The 16,491-nt window shown below is 43.9% G+C and overlaps 1 protein-coding gene across 4 annotated transcripts in view; it reads right to left on the reverse strand.

The window, feature by feature from the left end:
* Positions 1-16,491, reverse strand: part of LOC111870337 (receptor-type guanylate cyclase Gyc76C) — a 240,603-nt gene that overhangs the window by 74,613 nt on the left and 149,499 nt on the right. For all 4 annotated transcript variants that reach the window (XM_033753787.1, XM_033753786.1, XM_033753784.1 and 1 more), the window contains exons 8-9: positions 14,671-14,815; positions 10,422-10,512 (exon numbers count right to left, since the gene is read on the reverse strand). In XM_033753787.1, coding sequence (XP_033609678.1) covers positions 10,422-10,512; positions 14,671-14,815 — 236 coding nt within the window. The remainder of the gene's footprint in view (positions 1-10,421; positions 10,513-14,670; positions 14,816-16,491) is intronic.

Genomic DNA, 16,491 nt, shown 5'->3' on the forward strand with positions numbered 1-16,491 from the left:
CACTTACCATCGTAAACAGGAAACATTTCTTTGTGAAAATCCTTTGCATTGAGCCCTTTTGCCCACAAACAAGAACAACAGAACGCCCCATTTCGGTAGTACACTAGTCAAGCACGGTCTCCAATTTCAGTACTGAAACCAGCCTCTAAACTTGCACATGCGCTTCTGCTACCTAGACTGTCATGATGTGCTGTGCTGCTGCATAGCGATTAGCTTAGGAAACCTGTTACGTCCCCCATTACAACTGTTTTACTTCCATTTGTGACCTATTTGCTGACTCTCCCTCGTACTTCTATATCTTACAGAAAAGTTTAGCGGCCTCCGTAGTCTAGGGGCAACGTTCCCACCTCATGACTCAAGGTACGCTGGTTCAAACCCGGCGGAGGTCGTGGAATTTTTAAGGGCGGAAAAATTCAGGGAACAAGTCCTCCAGGAGGGACTTTAAGCTGTGTGTCCCGTGTCGTAGGTTTACGGCAAGTAAAAGGACCTCATGTCTCTAGGAGACCTCTGAGCTAAATTAGGCAACAATTTCCCGCCCAAGTAGTTTCCAATGCCTCTAGCAGATGGGGGAGGAATCAAGGTACCGAGGGCCGACCTCATTGGCTTAACGGGGCTGATAGCACGCACCAGTACCGGTAGGGTATGGAGACTGGTAGAATATCAAAGGGGGACGTACAATAGACCAACAACTGGTCGCGGTGCATGTGGAAACCCACCCCCTCCAATAATAATAATAATAATAATAATAATAATGCAGAAAAGTTTTGTAAACTTGAGACTTATCGTTGTTATTATGTAAGCTTAATCTTACCACGGAAAATAATTGTCGAGCTTTAACATAAACGAAAGTTATGTAGTAGATCACGCACGAGCAACTAGCCTTTTGTTTCAGTGTATAATGTCTATTGTAATGTGTACTGATATTTCGACGTGGATATGTGAAGTGTAGTATTCTATATGTATAAAAGAGGCGTTTTATGGTTGAATTATTTATGTGTGTTATTTGTGGTAATGACATTAAACGTCTTCCTCGAGGTATCATTCGATGAGAAGTAGGGCTGGAATGGAATACGTAAAGGGGGGGTTAATAGTATGAAGACTTACATAACCAATGACAAGACTTCCTGCTGAACTAATAACCAGCATAAAATAATCAATGTTTATCTTAAGCTGCATTAATCAATTGGTCTTTATAATTCACATGCAGTGCAGTTTCCTTGAAGTAGGAGGTGAATTTTTAATTTTAATTATTTAGATACAATTCTGAAACTCAAAGATCAAGCTACAGTAATTTTTGTATATGAACTTTACTGTCTTATGGAACGTTATACAGTGTTGTTTAGTAGATGGGTATTGAACGTCTCTGAGAAACGGACTTCATTTTCAGGACAGAATGTTATAATACAGCATATAATAACCGGAAATTTTTCGCTTCTCATAGCCAGGAGAGTTTTTTCAAGCCTCTGACAGCTGCACCATTCAAATTAGCTGGTTGTCTGTCATCTCACACTGGGTCACCGTGACACTTTAATCTCACAATCAGCAACTAATTTGAAACTGCAGCACCCCCTTCCCTCGGCGTCCATCCAGGCCCGTGGCTAATCAGTATTTGTTTACTGTTCAGTAATTTCGAGAGCGTCGAGAGCTCGATCTGCTGGCAGTGTAATGTTCTGGGATCGGATTTAAAAGCGTAAAGGAACAGTTATTGGAAACGTTGGGTTCTCAGAGATCCTGTGTCCTTATACAGGATTTTCCAGGAGGAAAGGTCAATATTCTTGAAGGTCACAGTATCATTCATTCTAAGCAAAAAATGCATTTGAACGTGTCGTATTCCCAACGGTTTCCGAGATAGAGCTATTTCATTGTACAGTACACTGCAAACTGTACAGACGAGCAACACGCCATGTCCTCACACGAGTTGCACTGAGATAGAGCTATTTCACTGTACAGTACACTGTACACTGTACAGACGAGCAACACGCCATGTCCTCACAAGAGTTGCAAAGTGCATTGTTGTTGACGGTGGAATTTTCGAAAATGTATTACACTAGGCAAACTGTATCAACTTTGTCATTCGAACAAAAAATACCGACATTAGAAGCAATATGTAGTACGAGGTGGTATCAGAAAGTTCCCGGACAGTTATTGTTGTAACTGCCTCGGTGAAAGAAGATGAGAGGGGAGGCCAAGGTCACACTTCTGTTGGCCTATTGCATCAATCTGCTACGTGTCACCGCGCTATGAACACCCATTGTTTTTATACGAGTGCTTTATCGACTTCGTGTTTTGTTTTGCCTGCGATGGATAGCAAAATCGAGCAAATTGTCTGCTTCAAGATTTGCGTGGAGCTCCGTTAATCCGCTACTGAAAACCTTGAAATGTTCGTGAGGCTTTTGGAGATAATTCTTTGAGTCAGACAGTGGTTCTTCAATAGCATTTATGTTTAAAGGCAGGTCGAGTGTAAGTTGAAAAGATCGAGAAATCCTCAAAGATGGCCGTCGCCAAACAATCCGATGGGATAAATTGTGGAGTTTTCCAGAAGATCTTAACAGAAAATTTGGGCATGCGTCGCATTGCTCCTTCATCATGACATACGTGCCATCCCACAAGTCCCTGAAAATAACAGAGTTTGTGACTAACAACAACATGGTTATCGGTCCCCATTCTATCTATTCCCCGGACTTAGCGTCCTGTGGTTTAGCTTTGTTTCCCAAATTGAAGATGAAACTAAAGGGACGACATTTTGAAACAGCGTCCGACGTCCAAAGGGAATCACAAGCGGTACTCGAACAGCATTAAGGAAAACGGCTTCCACGGTGCTTTCGAAACGTGCGTAAAACGATGGGATCTCTGTGTATGAGTACGTTCTCAAGGAGACTATTTTGAAGGAGATGACAGCCAAAACTGAGTTAAGTTAAGCCGGCATTTCTTTCTTGAGCCAGTCCGTGAACTTTCCCATCGCACCACGTATCTCTTTCTTATCAATAATTTTGCAACAGTACAGTGAAATAACTCTATCTCGGGAACTGTTCGGAATAGGACATGTGTACATATACAATTTTTGCTTAGAATGACCGACAATATGACCTCCAAGAATGCTGACCTTTCATCCTGGGACGCTCTGTATAACGAGGTTTTCTCAAACTGAAATTCAGTAGTTGACAGTGGAAATAACGAATCTGGCAGAAAATTACATCTGTTTATTTCGTGGTGCTATTCTACTACCAGGCTATAAGAGAAAACGAAGACAACTGATCTCCAAACAGGAGAGCTGAAAGTGGGTTATCCACAATGCGATCCAGGAATATGAATTTTCCGTTCAAGATATCTGAAATAGTTTCATAAAATATGTGCGCAATAGTGATATAATATCTGTCCGCCTCGCATACCTGTGCTCAGAGAATACTGAACGCTTTTCGATATTTTTTGTTCTGGGTAGTCTATACTACAAATCCTCGAGTAGATTTAACTTATTATTATAGAGATGCCCGGATGAAAGGTACCCAAATAAATAATTCATATTTCGGAAACTAAGTGTTATACACGTATCCGGTTTATGTCATCGGGAAGGAAAACTCTGAAAGTTATTTTTCTCTCATGCCTGTCTTGTGAGTATGCGCCAGCTGGTGACCTTCGGGGAGCTCAGAACGATGTCGACAGGTTCAATCTGAGTTGTGGCTAGCAGAAGTTGCAATCTCTCACGGCTGCCGTTTTATAGCGCAATATGGATGTCAATCTCCTGGAGGGAAAAAGCAGTCGGTTCTGGGACAACAAACTGACGACTGCAGGCTGTCCGTTGCGTGTAAAAACTCCTGGAAAGACACGGACCTCCGAAGAAAATGTTAATCGCATTAGAGAGGCATTCCAGCGAAATCCGCGCAAATCAATTCGTGCTGATAGCTTGCAGTTTGAAATTCGACGTTCAATACTGCACGATGTGTTACAAAAATGGCTCCGCCTAACAGAGTATGAGATTAAAATGATTCGTGTATTAAAACCGAGTGAACAAGTAGCACGCAAAAACTTCGCTGTGGACTTGCTGGAAGAACTGCGCGTCGAGGCGACGTTCCATGTCAACAGAGTTTTAAACAGGTACGACTGCAGGACTTGGGGCGGTCAAAATCAACACGTCATATGTGAGTTGGAGAGAGGCAGCCCCAAAGTGAAAGTGTGCACCGGCTTAATGCACAAGTTGATTGGACTGTTTATCTTTTGGGAAAAGACTGTGACCGGATGTTCGTACTTGGACATTGTGGAGCGGTATGCGCTGCCCCAATTGCCACCCCAAACTATCCTCCAACAAGATGGGACGCCGCCACATTTCTGCCACCATATTAAGAATCACCTGGACTTAGAGATGGCTGGGAGATACATCGGCAGAGATGGACCAATCGCTTGGCCTCCTAGGTCGCCTGATTTAACCCCACTGGAATTTTTCTTGTGGGGTTATGTGAAGAACATTGTCTACCAGGTTAAGATCAACGACCTTCAACATCTGAAAGCCCGCATAAGGGATGCTGTTGTTGCTGTAACACCAAACATGCTTTAAGCCTGGATATTTGTCGTGCCAGCAAGGGAGCCCACAGTGAAATTTATTGAGAAAGTTACATACTCAGGAAAAAAACTTAACTCACAAATGTGTATAATAAATCATTTCTGAGATATAATATTGGTATTTTTGATACCTCCAATCCGGAAATCCTGTAATTTTAGTCGTATCCCCCAGGCACTGGGTACCCTTTCGGTCACCTTCTACGACTCGCAAGGCTACCGTGGAGGGTCTTTATTTATACCATAAAGTGATTGGCTATTTTCAGAGTACAACAGTACTCTCTGTAAGAACAGAGAGTTACTAGGTTCTGTATTACACTCTTCGTTCTGTGAGCATACAGGACATTGTACACCTTCCCCTACCTGAGCTCCACACTGACATGCCCAATCCGATAGTCCAGTCTGGTCAAGTCAAGGTAAGTCAAATGGAGTCACGTCAAGTCATGAAACCTTCACACCGCCTGCATCTTGTCGGTGCAGTTTTTCAGTGCGTGTTCAGACGTAATTCAGACAATGAGCCATCTTCAATACTGTTTCGGGCAGCAATAATAATATGGCGAATCCGAAGTCTCAGGAGTTTAGGGTCCATCCCATAAATGTGAAATGATCAATGCTGATTGTACAGTACCTCATTTCCGGACATACTAACGCCCAATATACGTGTGATTCTATAGATATCTTTGTATTAGCTCGGATTTATGTCACAAGTTCTGAGAAGAATTGATTGCCTACTTTCCGAGTACAGCACTACATGGACAGCACTGAAAATACAGAGTCGAAAAATTCTTCTATTGTTGCTTGCGTATTCTTTCTTCTGCGAACGCGTTTAGCGAGCCGTTGCCCAGCAACGATATGGGACATACATATATAGACATACAAACAGCAAGGTGATCTCAAAACCTTACTTTAATTTAAAAAAGGTTAAAATATACGGTGAAGGCAAAATTGTCCCTGTTCTTAATTATGCCACGAAGACTTGAAGGGAATTGGAGGTATAGCTCGACCATTCTTGTTCTCGGCACTAGATAGAGGTGAATGGTCAGCTTCACGCCGATTTACCCTGGGTGAAAGAGCCACCGATACCCATTAAAATTCGCTTAATAAGGGGTGGAGTTCAACTGGTCCACTCGGCACGGCGGCCGCTGATTGGCCTATTGTAGCCTGCCCCGGGTGATTATGATATTGGAGAATTTGGTGGAATGAAGAGTGGCAGAGGAAACTAAAGTACTCGTAGAAAACCCGCCCCAGTGCCACTTCGTCCACCACAAATCCCACTAGATCAGATTCGGGATCGAACCCGGGTCGCCGCGGTGGGAAGCCAGCGACTAACCGCTTGAGCTATGGCGCGGCCCCAAATTGGGGTTAAGTCATTAAATGTAATTTTTCTGAAGTAGGAGACCAGCTCCGAGTGTTACTGCAGCGATGGGTAAAGGTAAAATGTAAAGTTGTCCCTGGATGGTCGTTCCATAGCTCAGGCGGTTAGTCGCTGGCTTTCCATCGCGGCGGTCCAGGTTCGAGACCGAGTCACTTCATGTGAGATTTATGGTGGACAAAGTGGCAATGGGGTAGGTTTCCTCTGAGTACTTCGGTTTCCCCTGCCAATGTTCATTCCACCAATTGCTCCACAATCACCATCACCTATCATCTGGGGCTGGTACAATAGGCCAGCAGTGGCCGCAGTACCAAGTGGACTCACTCTCACTCCACTAAGAATAATACAAATAATAAAGTTGTCCCTGTACTTAACTAATTACGCATTACATCATGAAGGAGTATGGGCGAGTGGGTATAGAGACCCACGTTTTCTTGACCTCGGCATTAGCTGGAAGTGAGATGTCAACTTCATGCCCCGACCTCTTTACCCCCGAGGAATGAGCCCCCAGTATCAATTGGATAGGAGGTTGTGTGGACATCAGAGACGGTTTGAACGACACGGAGAAGTGAAATTTCTTGATCATACTGGGACTCGAACTCCGACCCCTTGGTCGTCCAGGCAGTAGCCACTCGCTATACCGACTGCGCTATTCCCGCTCTAGGCAGCGATGTGTTTAAATATTTTCTTGTCACTTATTGGAAAATTTCGTGTCTGGAGACATAACCTGGTTTTTATTTGATCATTGTAATAAGGAGGGGGGCACGAGGTTCGGGAACTATGATACAAGCCGGAACGTCGCGGGTTCGATTCCCGATGAATTCATTGCGTTTTTCAATTGTCCTAATCCTTCCATCCGCACTAGGGCCCTGGGGTCGACTCAGCCTCAAATAGAAATGAGCACCAGAAATTTTCTTGGGGGGTAAGGGGCTGACAAACTCACCGCCATCAGTGAGCAGATTGTCTAGAAAATGTAGGATCCTCGATGTCTCACAACCATATGAACCTCCACGGCTCTCCAGGGATAGCTCTACCCTTTTCTATGATAAGGAGCACTTCTTGATATATTACACTTATTTCAATTTCAGAAATGTTTGATGTCACAATTCCGTAGCACAACTGAAATACAGGAGCGGGGGATCCAATAAGTTGGAAGCAGTGACTTATGCTTTTCAGAGCAAATTCAGCGAAATATATTTCAATGTACATTAAACCCTCGCTCAACGCGGTGAAAACTTCCCTTGAGAGCGGCCCAGGCGGTGAATTCTAGTGCAACGAACTTTATGTGGGATGAGGTTTGAGCCCATATAAGCATTGTGACACATCCTGCATAAAACAAACCAAGTCAGTTACACAGATACATACACAAAAGCTAAACCTTCTTCAGCTTCTTAAAACAATAGCAGTGTTTTCCGTACTTTGGGAGGTCGCGTATAAACGAATTATCCGCGTTCCGCAAATATTAATGAGTTTTCATTCATGTAACTGTTGATGAGCGTCAGAGGAACTGAGGCAAAAAGAAATTGAATAAAGCACCAATAACATTCAATCTCGAAGAGTTCTATCTTCTGAGATATAACGACGTGTAGTTCGTTGAAAATCAACAGATTTGATGGTTTCTTGCTCGGTTTACCCTGAAGATGGAGGCGACATTTTCCTCTGAAACGTCAGTTCCTTACAACGGACTGCGCTGCGATATATCCCTGAGGATACATGTATAACAAACAGTTCATAACTGCCGGTATGCGAACGTAATTTTCTTACATATTTAATCTTAATCAGTGCTTAAATACGAGTAATTTTTTTCGTACTTCGTGAATGCTGGCATAACTACTTGTTACAGGCCTCGAGTCCACAGGAGAGAGCTGCGCGTTCAGGCAGGACGTAGGGCCAACCTTCCCTCATGTCAGTGGTCACTGTGGGTTCAATTTCAGACGGTGGAACTTGAAGTGGGCACATTTTACCAGAAAACGCAGGACATTCCGTACTCTGAGTGCTGCGAAGGCTATTACTAACTTGATGGAGCTGAGCCTTTCTTGAGAAGCCACCAGTCGTGCAGCTATTCAAGAACTTCCCAGCATTTCATGGAACCAGAAAGTTAATTCTCATGTTCACAAGATCTCTCCACTAGACCATATCCTGTGCCAGACCAATCCAGTCAATACCACCCTATTTTATATAAGATCCATTTTAATATTATCCAACCACCTACGTCTTTGTCTTCCTTGTGTTCGCTTTCCTTCTGGCTTTCCCACCAATGTCTCTCTTCCTCTTCCCCCTCATTCGTGCTACATGCCCAGTCCATTCATCCTCCTTGACTTCATCATTCTTATTTTACTTGGAAAATAGTAGAAATTATGAAGCTCCTCATTATGCGGTTTTCTCCAACCTCCTGTCACTTCATCCCTCTTCGATCCAAATATTCTCAACACCCTGTTCTCAAACACCTTCAGTCTATGTCCTTTCCTTAATGTCAGAGACCAAGTGTCACACCCATACAGAACAAAAGGCAGAATTATAGCTTTGTATATTCTAATTTTCATGTTTTCAGTCAGCAGACGAGAAGACAAAGTTCTGGACTGAATGGTAGCAAGCATTTATGTAGAACAAAATGCTCCTGGAAAGCGTGTGTGGCTGACCGCGTACAACGAATGTCAAAGCCAAAGCAGTAGAGTCACATAAAGCGAATATATACTCCAGTTCTGCTTAGATTAAGAGGATTTCAGTAACCGTGAGGCACGTAAACTTGGCCATCAAGCGGCGGTCACTGCCACTTGCGTTCACTAAGTGCCTGGTAGTTCTTCAGGGAATTAAATGCACAGTGGCAATTTCCAGAAGAGCCCGAGATAAAGCAATAATTACATTTGATACCCTTTTATTCGGAATAAGGGCGTGTTCCTATAGCTAAGGCTATTAAGGGGCACAGCGGAAAAAATCCACTGTTACGTAATATGGAGTGACTGTAGACGGGGTTTTGTATTGGATATTGGATTTATTGACCACTTATACACACAACTCGGAACTACAAGTAATTACATAATCATCGCAAATCTCTGCAATTCACAGATCACCACAGCACCAGCTACATATTTTCCAGCCTGCTGTGTCTTAACCAGTCGTTCCTTGCCAATGGCTTCTAACAGTAAAGATTCTTCAGCTTCACGCGCTGCAATCTACTCTGAACGGCGGCTTCCTTCCAACTGCGAGGATATGAACAGTTGAACACAAAATGTCCATGCAGGTAAATGATGGGAGAGTACCTCGATCAGATCAGACCGTTTCTTTGCAAATGCTTTCCAATTCCACAGTCGTACAGCCACACGGCCTTACACAGTGTATACAGACGGTGTCACAAATTTACGCTTAACATACATCCTCCCAACTACGTCCACTAAATCTGGCTAAAAGTCAACGACTAATGCAAGGAAATATTACTTCAAGTTTACCAGTTACTGTGTAGAACAATTTAACGAAATGCCGAACACTATCTGAGAAGCCGCCTGAAAGTTCATTGCCTTGTTCACGAGATCACTCAACTGATATCTATCCTGAGCCAGGTCAATCCGGTCCCTACCACCCTATCCTATCTCTCTCAGATTCATTTTAATATTATCAACCCACATACCTCTTGGCCTTCCTAGTAATCTCTTTTCTTCTGGCTTTCCCGCCAGTGTCATATAAGCATTCCTATTATCCACATTCGTGCTATATGCTCTGTCAATCTCATCCTCCTTGATTGGAGCATTCTAATTATTCTTGACAAAGGGTACATAATATGAAGCTCTTCATTATGCAGTTTTCTCCAACCTCCCGTCACTTAATATCCTCTGAACACTCTGGTCTGAAGTATTTATGTTCCTCCCCTAACGTCAGAGATCATGTTTCACACCCCTACAAAACAACAGGCAAAATTATAAAGAAAAAATAAAGGTATCCCTGTAACAGGCCGTGGAGGCCTATATGATTGAGACGTTGAGGATCCCACACTTTTAAGACAATAGGCTCACAGATGGCGGTGAGTTTGTCAGCCTTGTGGACCAGCCGCTCTTTACCCTTAGGAAGATTCCTGGTACTCATCTCTGTTTGAAGTTGAGTCGACCCCACGGTTATATTACTGCTAGAAGGATTAGGTCAATTGAAAAAATCCAATGACCCCAATGATCTTATCGGGAAACGAACCCGAGACCTTCCGCAGGCAAAATTATAGTTTTGTATATTCTAATTTTTACGATTTGAAACAGCAGATGAGAAGACAAATTGTTCTGGACTGAATGGTAGCAATCATTACCCGAATTCAGTTTAGAAATGATCACTTACTAAGCGTAAATCTATAGTTGGCTTCGAACAAGGCGAAGAGAGGCGAGTGGCGGTGTTGGGAGAATTCATATAGATGTGGCGAGTTCGCGAACTTTATTGTCAGACCTCGTACCCTTAACAAATACATAAAGCATCAATTCATTCACTCATTGAAGCATGAAGGGTTAAGCGCTGTACTCACTGATGCATTTCTCGCCACGGAATCCACACGGAGGTTCTGAGATGGGTGGACGACCACTGACCCATTCGATGCTGTCTGTGAGCTGCAGATCCTGAAACGGGGGACATGAAACCAATAGAAGGAACACAAATTCCTGAGTCACTGTACAGCCAAACACTTGGCACGGTGCAGTGAAAACCCGTCCAAACGAACCATAAGTTAGACGGTAACTGTCGTCTATTATACAGTGTATCCACAAAGTCCCTTGGGGTTTTGAAAAATTGTGGCGCGCAAACAAATTCAGCTAGTCACATGCGGTTTGCGGCAGATAATCGTGAAATTCTGGAAGTTTTCTTTTGCCGCCAAAAGATGGCATAAGCGGCCATTTTACGTTTCTCAGTCAGTTGTTTTTGAAATGGCGACTATGCAGGAACGCACGCGTTGTGTAGGTTGGCTTTTTGAGGCAAAATCAGTCACCCAGAATCAACGAAATTACCGCACACAGTTCAATAAACACCCTCCGAGTGACAAAGCAATAAGACTGGCAACGGCGTTTCCTAGACACTGGGAGCGTCCATGATCGCAAGTGATGTGGCAGACCGGCTGTAACAATGAATGTGTGGAAAGAATCCGTGAATCGTTTGTATGAAGCCCTACAAAGTCCACACGTCGAGCTTCACGTGAATTGCTACTCCACGTTCAACGAAACACAAAGCACTACATAAGAGATTGAGGTTGTGTGCATAAAAGGTTCAGTTAGTGAAACAGTTGAAACGTGCTGATGGCATGGCACGCCAACATTTCGCAGGAAAAATGCTCGACCGCATTGACCTTGATGTGGACCTCTTGAAGAAATCATGTTCACAGACGAGACAACATTTCATGTCTCGGGTAAAGTTCACAGGCATAGTGTGCGCATTTGGGGCACTGAAACCCCAGATGTTGTTAGGGAACACATACGCCATAGTCTGAAAGTGAACGTGTAGTGTGGTGTAATGCATGGCCAGGTTATTGGATCCTTTTCTTTTCAAGAGCAGACGATCAACATGAACACCTACCTGGACGCAGTGCCACAAACTGAGCACCTGCATCACTCTGCAAAAAGATGATGCTCCACCTCATTGGGGCCTGCAGGTCCTAGACAGGACATTTCCAGGAAGATGGATCGGCAGAGACGGTCCAATGCCTTGGCCTCCACGTTCACCAGACATAACATCACTGGACTTTATCCTCTGAGGTTATATCAAGAGCAGTGTGTTCCGAACATCAGTTAACGGACTTGATGACCTGAAGGCCCGTATCAGGAATGCGATCTCGGCTATTCCAGCGGACATGCTCCACAGAACATGGCAAGAGCTCGAATATTGTCTGGACGGTCTCCGTGCTACCAAGGGAGCCTACATCGGGGCCTATTGAGGTCAGTAAGAACTTCCAGAGTTTCACTATGATCTGCCATAAACCTTATGTGGCGGTTTGTTTGGGGGCCACAATTTTTTAAAACGTCGAAGGGCCTTTGTGGACACACTGTATAATGATCACGGACATTTCGGAGGAGAATTTTACTTCCACCTTAATTTTCGAATAGTAAACCAAAAAATAAATAAAAAATAAACAGAAAGCTGAGATGAAACTCTTTCGGTAGTACTGGAATTATAGGAAGTTTATTTTCTCATCTCGGCACCAGATGGAGGCCAGCTTCATGCCCCGGGCGCTTTACCTCCAAGGATTAGAGCTCCTGGTACCCTTTGGATAGGGGGGTGGGTGTATAGTATAGCCAGTATAGACGTTGTGGAGGAGAGATAATCTCTTGTCCTTGTAAAGGACATAAACTCGGCGGTCCAGTCAGTAGCCCGTCGCCTTACCAACAGAGCTATCCAGGCTCCATCTCACACTTTCAGAGGGATGCATCGTTTGTGTTTTCAGTGTAGAAGAGGCAAGCATAACTCTTGTTTACCGCCTGATTCTTCCACGTTTCTCGCTTTCCTTATTGTCTGACTTGGAAAATTGAGCCGAGATGTCTGAATGTTTCAAAACTACAAGGTGTTAGAATCCAGAACACCGCATTCTTCATATAGACCGCCGTGAGAACAAACAATTGCACACGAAGTCCAGCAGTAAAAGAGGTAAAGCTATCTCTGTAACCTCCAGTGAAGACCCATATGGTTGTGAGACGTCGAGGCTCCCACATTTTTTAGAAAATCGGCTGAGAGATGGCTGTAAGGTTGGCAGACTTACGCGCCGCCAGCCCATTACCCCCAAGAATATTCCTGGTACTCATTTCTGAGTCGACTATAGGATCATAGTGAGGCTGGAAGGATTAGGTCAGTTGAAAGATCCAAATACATCGGGAATCGAACCCGCGATCTTCCGGCTTGTAGCATAGTGCCTCAAACAACTACGCTACCGCGTTCCCCAATTTGACTATACGGTTAATAAATTAATATTTACTTATATTTCTTTACATTTTCGTTTAGAATTTCAGTACAGCATCTGAATTTTATTGAAACGGCTATGTGAATTCAAATGCTGTATTGCTTTATCTCCTACGGGTAATGCCGGGTTTTAACAGGAATTAATGTTGAAATTTTGAGTGATGATTTATTTTCATTTCGGCCGTTTAACAGGAAGCGAATTCCAGGTTGGAGCAGAGAAGGGACGTTATATCCCCAGAAAAAGCGTCACGTAAACTATTAACGTAATTAAATTGAAAGGATCAATAACATCATAATAAAATTATTGCGGAGTAACCCACAATTTCAATTCCAGAAATCGCGTTTGCTAGCATGCTTTTCTACGTATAAGGTCACAAATTTGGAAATGTATACAAATATCTTCGAAACTGGTCTTCTGGTTGTTGGCAATCCAATCTCCATGTCATTGTGACACTGTAAAACGCGCCTCAAGTTCGCTCCTAATTAGAGTCTATCCATAATTAACTCCATGGAGCTGAGCCCTTCTCCAGAAGCCGTCAGTTGTGCAGCTAATCAAGAAATTACCAGCAATTTATGGAAGCCGAAAGTTCATTACCGTGTTCACAAGAGCCCTTCACTAGACTCTTTACTAAGCCAGATCAGTCCAATCCATACCACCTCATTCTATTTCTCTAAGATCCATTTCAATATTGTCCACCCACCCACGTCTTGGTCTTCCTAGTGGTCTCTTTCCTTCTGGCTTTCCCACAATATACTATATGCATTCCTCTTCTCCCCCATTCGTGCTACATGCCCTGTACACCTCATCCTCCTTGACTTGACAATTCTAATTATACTTGGCGAAGAGTACAAGTTATGAAGCTCCTCATTATGCAGTTTTCACCAACCTCTCGTCACTTCATCTCTCTTCGGTCCAAATATTCTCCTCAGGATCCTGTTCTCAAACACTCTCAGTCTATGTTCCTCCCTTAATGTCAGAGACCAAGTTTCACTCCCATATAGAACATAGTCCATTCACAAAAACAGACATAATATAATCTGTTCTTGTACAATAAATGGAATCATATGATATAAGTGGAATCCAAACTGAGGATATGTTAACACAATGCATCTGTGTGAACAGGAGCGACGTAACCACCACCCAGTGATAGTGTGAATCAAACAGATGCATTAAGCCAATGAATATTTTGCAGGGACAGCCCCAACGTGGATCATCATTTCGTGATGCTTGTGGCCTGTGATCATCATGACAACGGATCCCACTACTAGCCTAGACCTACCTAATTAACAGATAACTTCGTGTCGTCTTTACACCACAAATCCCTTAACAGATAAAAGTGGGAGGGGAAATGTTATAGGTGTATGATGACAAAATTTTCGAGGAGAGCTGCCGTGTGTTTATGGTAACGACGGTTGACCGCCCCATAGCTCAGGCTGTTAGTCGCCGACTTCCCACTGCGGCGGCCCGAGTTCGAGCCCAAGCCAAGTCATGTGAGATTTGTGGTGGTCAAAGTGGCACTGGGGACAGGTTTTCTCCGAGTACTTTAGTATCCTCTATCAATTCTCATTACACCGACTGCTCCACACTAATCATCTGTTATTCGGGGCTGGTACAATAGGCCAGTAGTTGCCAGCGTACCACGTGGACTCAGTCTCACCCCCACCCAAAGAAATAAAAAAGAAAAGAGGATATGTTCAAGATATTGTTAAGTTGGAAACCAAATTAATTCGGAGTCAGGAAAGAAGCTGGGGAAATAACTTCCTTCAAGAAAGACAGAGCTTTCAAATTCACCCCAGTTATGACAGAATCACTCAAAATTTAGTCAGCAAGTACTTACCAGAAGTCTGTTGTCGTTCTTCTTGAGAGTAAATACCCCTACAGGATACAGACCATATTGCTGGGGGTAAATGTGGTGTGGCTTTCGGGCCAGAAGTGTGTAATTGCCCTCCGCGTCTCCGTTCTGGTCCATGTACACCATGTACCTGTAACATGACGTCATAACATTACGTATCAATATGGCGGTTCCGTTCTGGTCCACGTACGCTATGTACCTGTAACATGACGTCATGACATTACGTATCAATATGGCGGTTCCGTTCTAGTCCACGTACGCTATGTACCTGTAACATGACGTCATGACATTACGTATCAATATGGCGGTTCCGTTCTGGTCCACGTACGCCGTGTATCTGTAACATGACAGCATAACATTACCTATCAATATGACGGTTCCGTTCTGGTCCACGTCTGCCATGTATCTGTAACATGACAGCATAACATTATGTATCAATGTGGCGGTTCCTTTCTGGTCTATGTACGCCATGTATGTGTAACATAACATCATCACATTACGTATCAAAAAGACAGGTCAATTATCGAAAGAATTGTAATGCAAAATTAGCCGAGATCACTAAGTCTCTTAAGGTAATAAGGCAACAGTATATTTTACACGGACATTTTACCGTAAGTGCTGGATTGCGCATGATCACGCAGAAGCTGAGACAAGAGAAGAGAGCAACTGTAGTCTCTACCTCACGGTTTGCTACTCATAGAGTCAAGTAGCAGACTGACCTGCTTCATCGCTTTGCGCATCTTTTGACCAAGAGAACTCATCCGTGTTCGTGATTGCGCTTAGAGGATGAAGATTGCTTCTGAGTGCATGCCATCAGTGTGGCGCGACCAGCAGCGATGCGGTTGTGCGTTAATTCTCTATACGCTTCTATATCGTTCCATAACGTTCGATAAAGTTTGCCGTGATGTGAGAGGACATTCCTGGGAAGATCCGAGTCTAAGCCACCTCACTTCTCCAATGCTTCCGCTGTATGAGGGAAATTCGCATCGTGACGGCAATAGGGTTGCTCTTCGCGTCGAATAGAGTGGGGTCAGTGGGTTGATCGCTGTAGTTTCAACGCAAAAATGTGCTAACAGACTACTTAGTACAGTCCCAAAGTCGAAGGCACGCAAATATTTAAACAATCCTCTATTTTGATTACCGATCACAGTGGCCGGGCGATCTAAGGCATGAAATGTCGTCGCCCGCTTGAACACAGAGATCGCGACTTCGAATCCCACTCAAGGCATGCATGTCTGTGTTCTGTGTTTGTGTGTAGGTAGCGGCCTTGGATATGGCTGATCCCCCTTCAGAGGAGTTTTACCGATTGTCTTTGATTAAGAAACTGAGGTCAAATAAAGCGTTTCACGAATGCCCCATGCTCCAGGTGGGAGCAGCAGGAACGGAAGAAGGGAAGGAGCGAGCAGATATATTGTGACATGATTAACAAGAGACGTCATCCGTTGCTAGGCAATTGCACGGTAAACGCGATATGACGTCACTGCCATTACTACTCACAATAAACACATAAGAGTAGAAGAACTGTTGGAAGCGGTGTTTTCTACGAAATCCGATCCGAGGCTACATAGCGAGATGCCGTCGAGAGTTGTGGGGAGTCTCCCGTGTGGAGGCGGTTTCGAATACCTCCACTGTAGCCCTGCGAGTCGTAGGAGGAGACGAAAAGAGAACCCAGTGCCTGGGGGTATAACTGGGTCACCCTGTTCCTGGGGTTTATAAATACGGGGACCTGGTCCTCCAGGTTGGGGGAGTCTCGAATCTGAGACAGTAACATATAAATCATGAATACCGTGGGACTAGGACCTGAGA

The sequence above is a fragment of the Cryptotermes secundus genome, unplaced genomic scaffold (assembly GCF_002891405.2).
Source record: "Cryptotermes secundus unplaced genomic scaffold, Csec_1.0 scaffold391, whole genome shotgun sequence".
Classification (NCBI taxonomy): Eukaryota; Metazoa; Arthropoda; class Insecta; order Blattodea; family Kalotermitidae; genus Cryptotermes; species Cryptotermes secundus.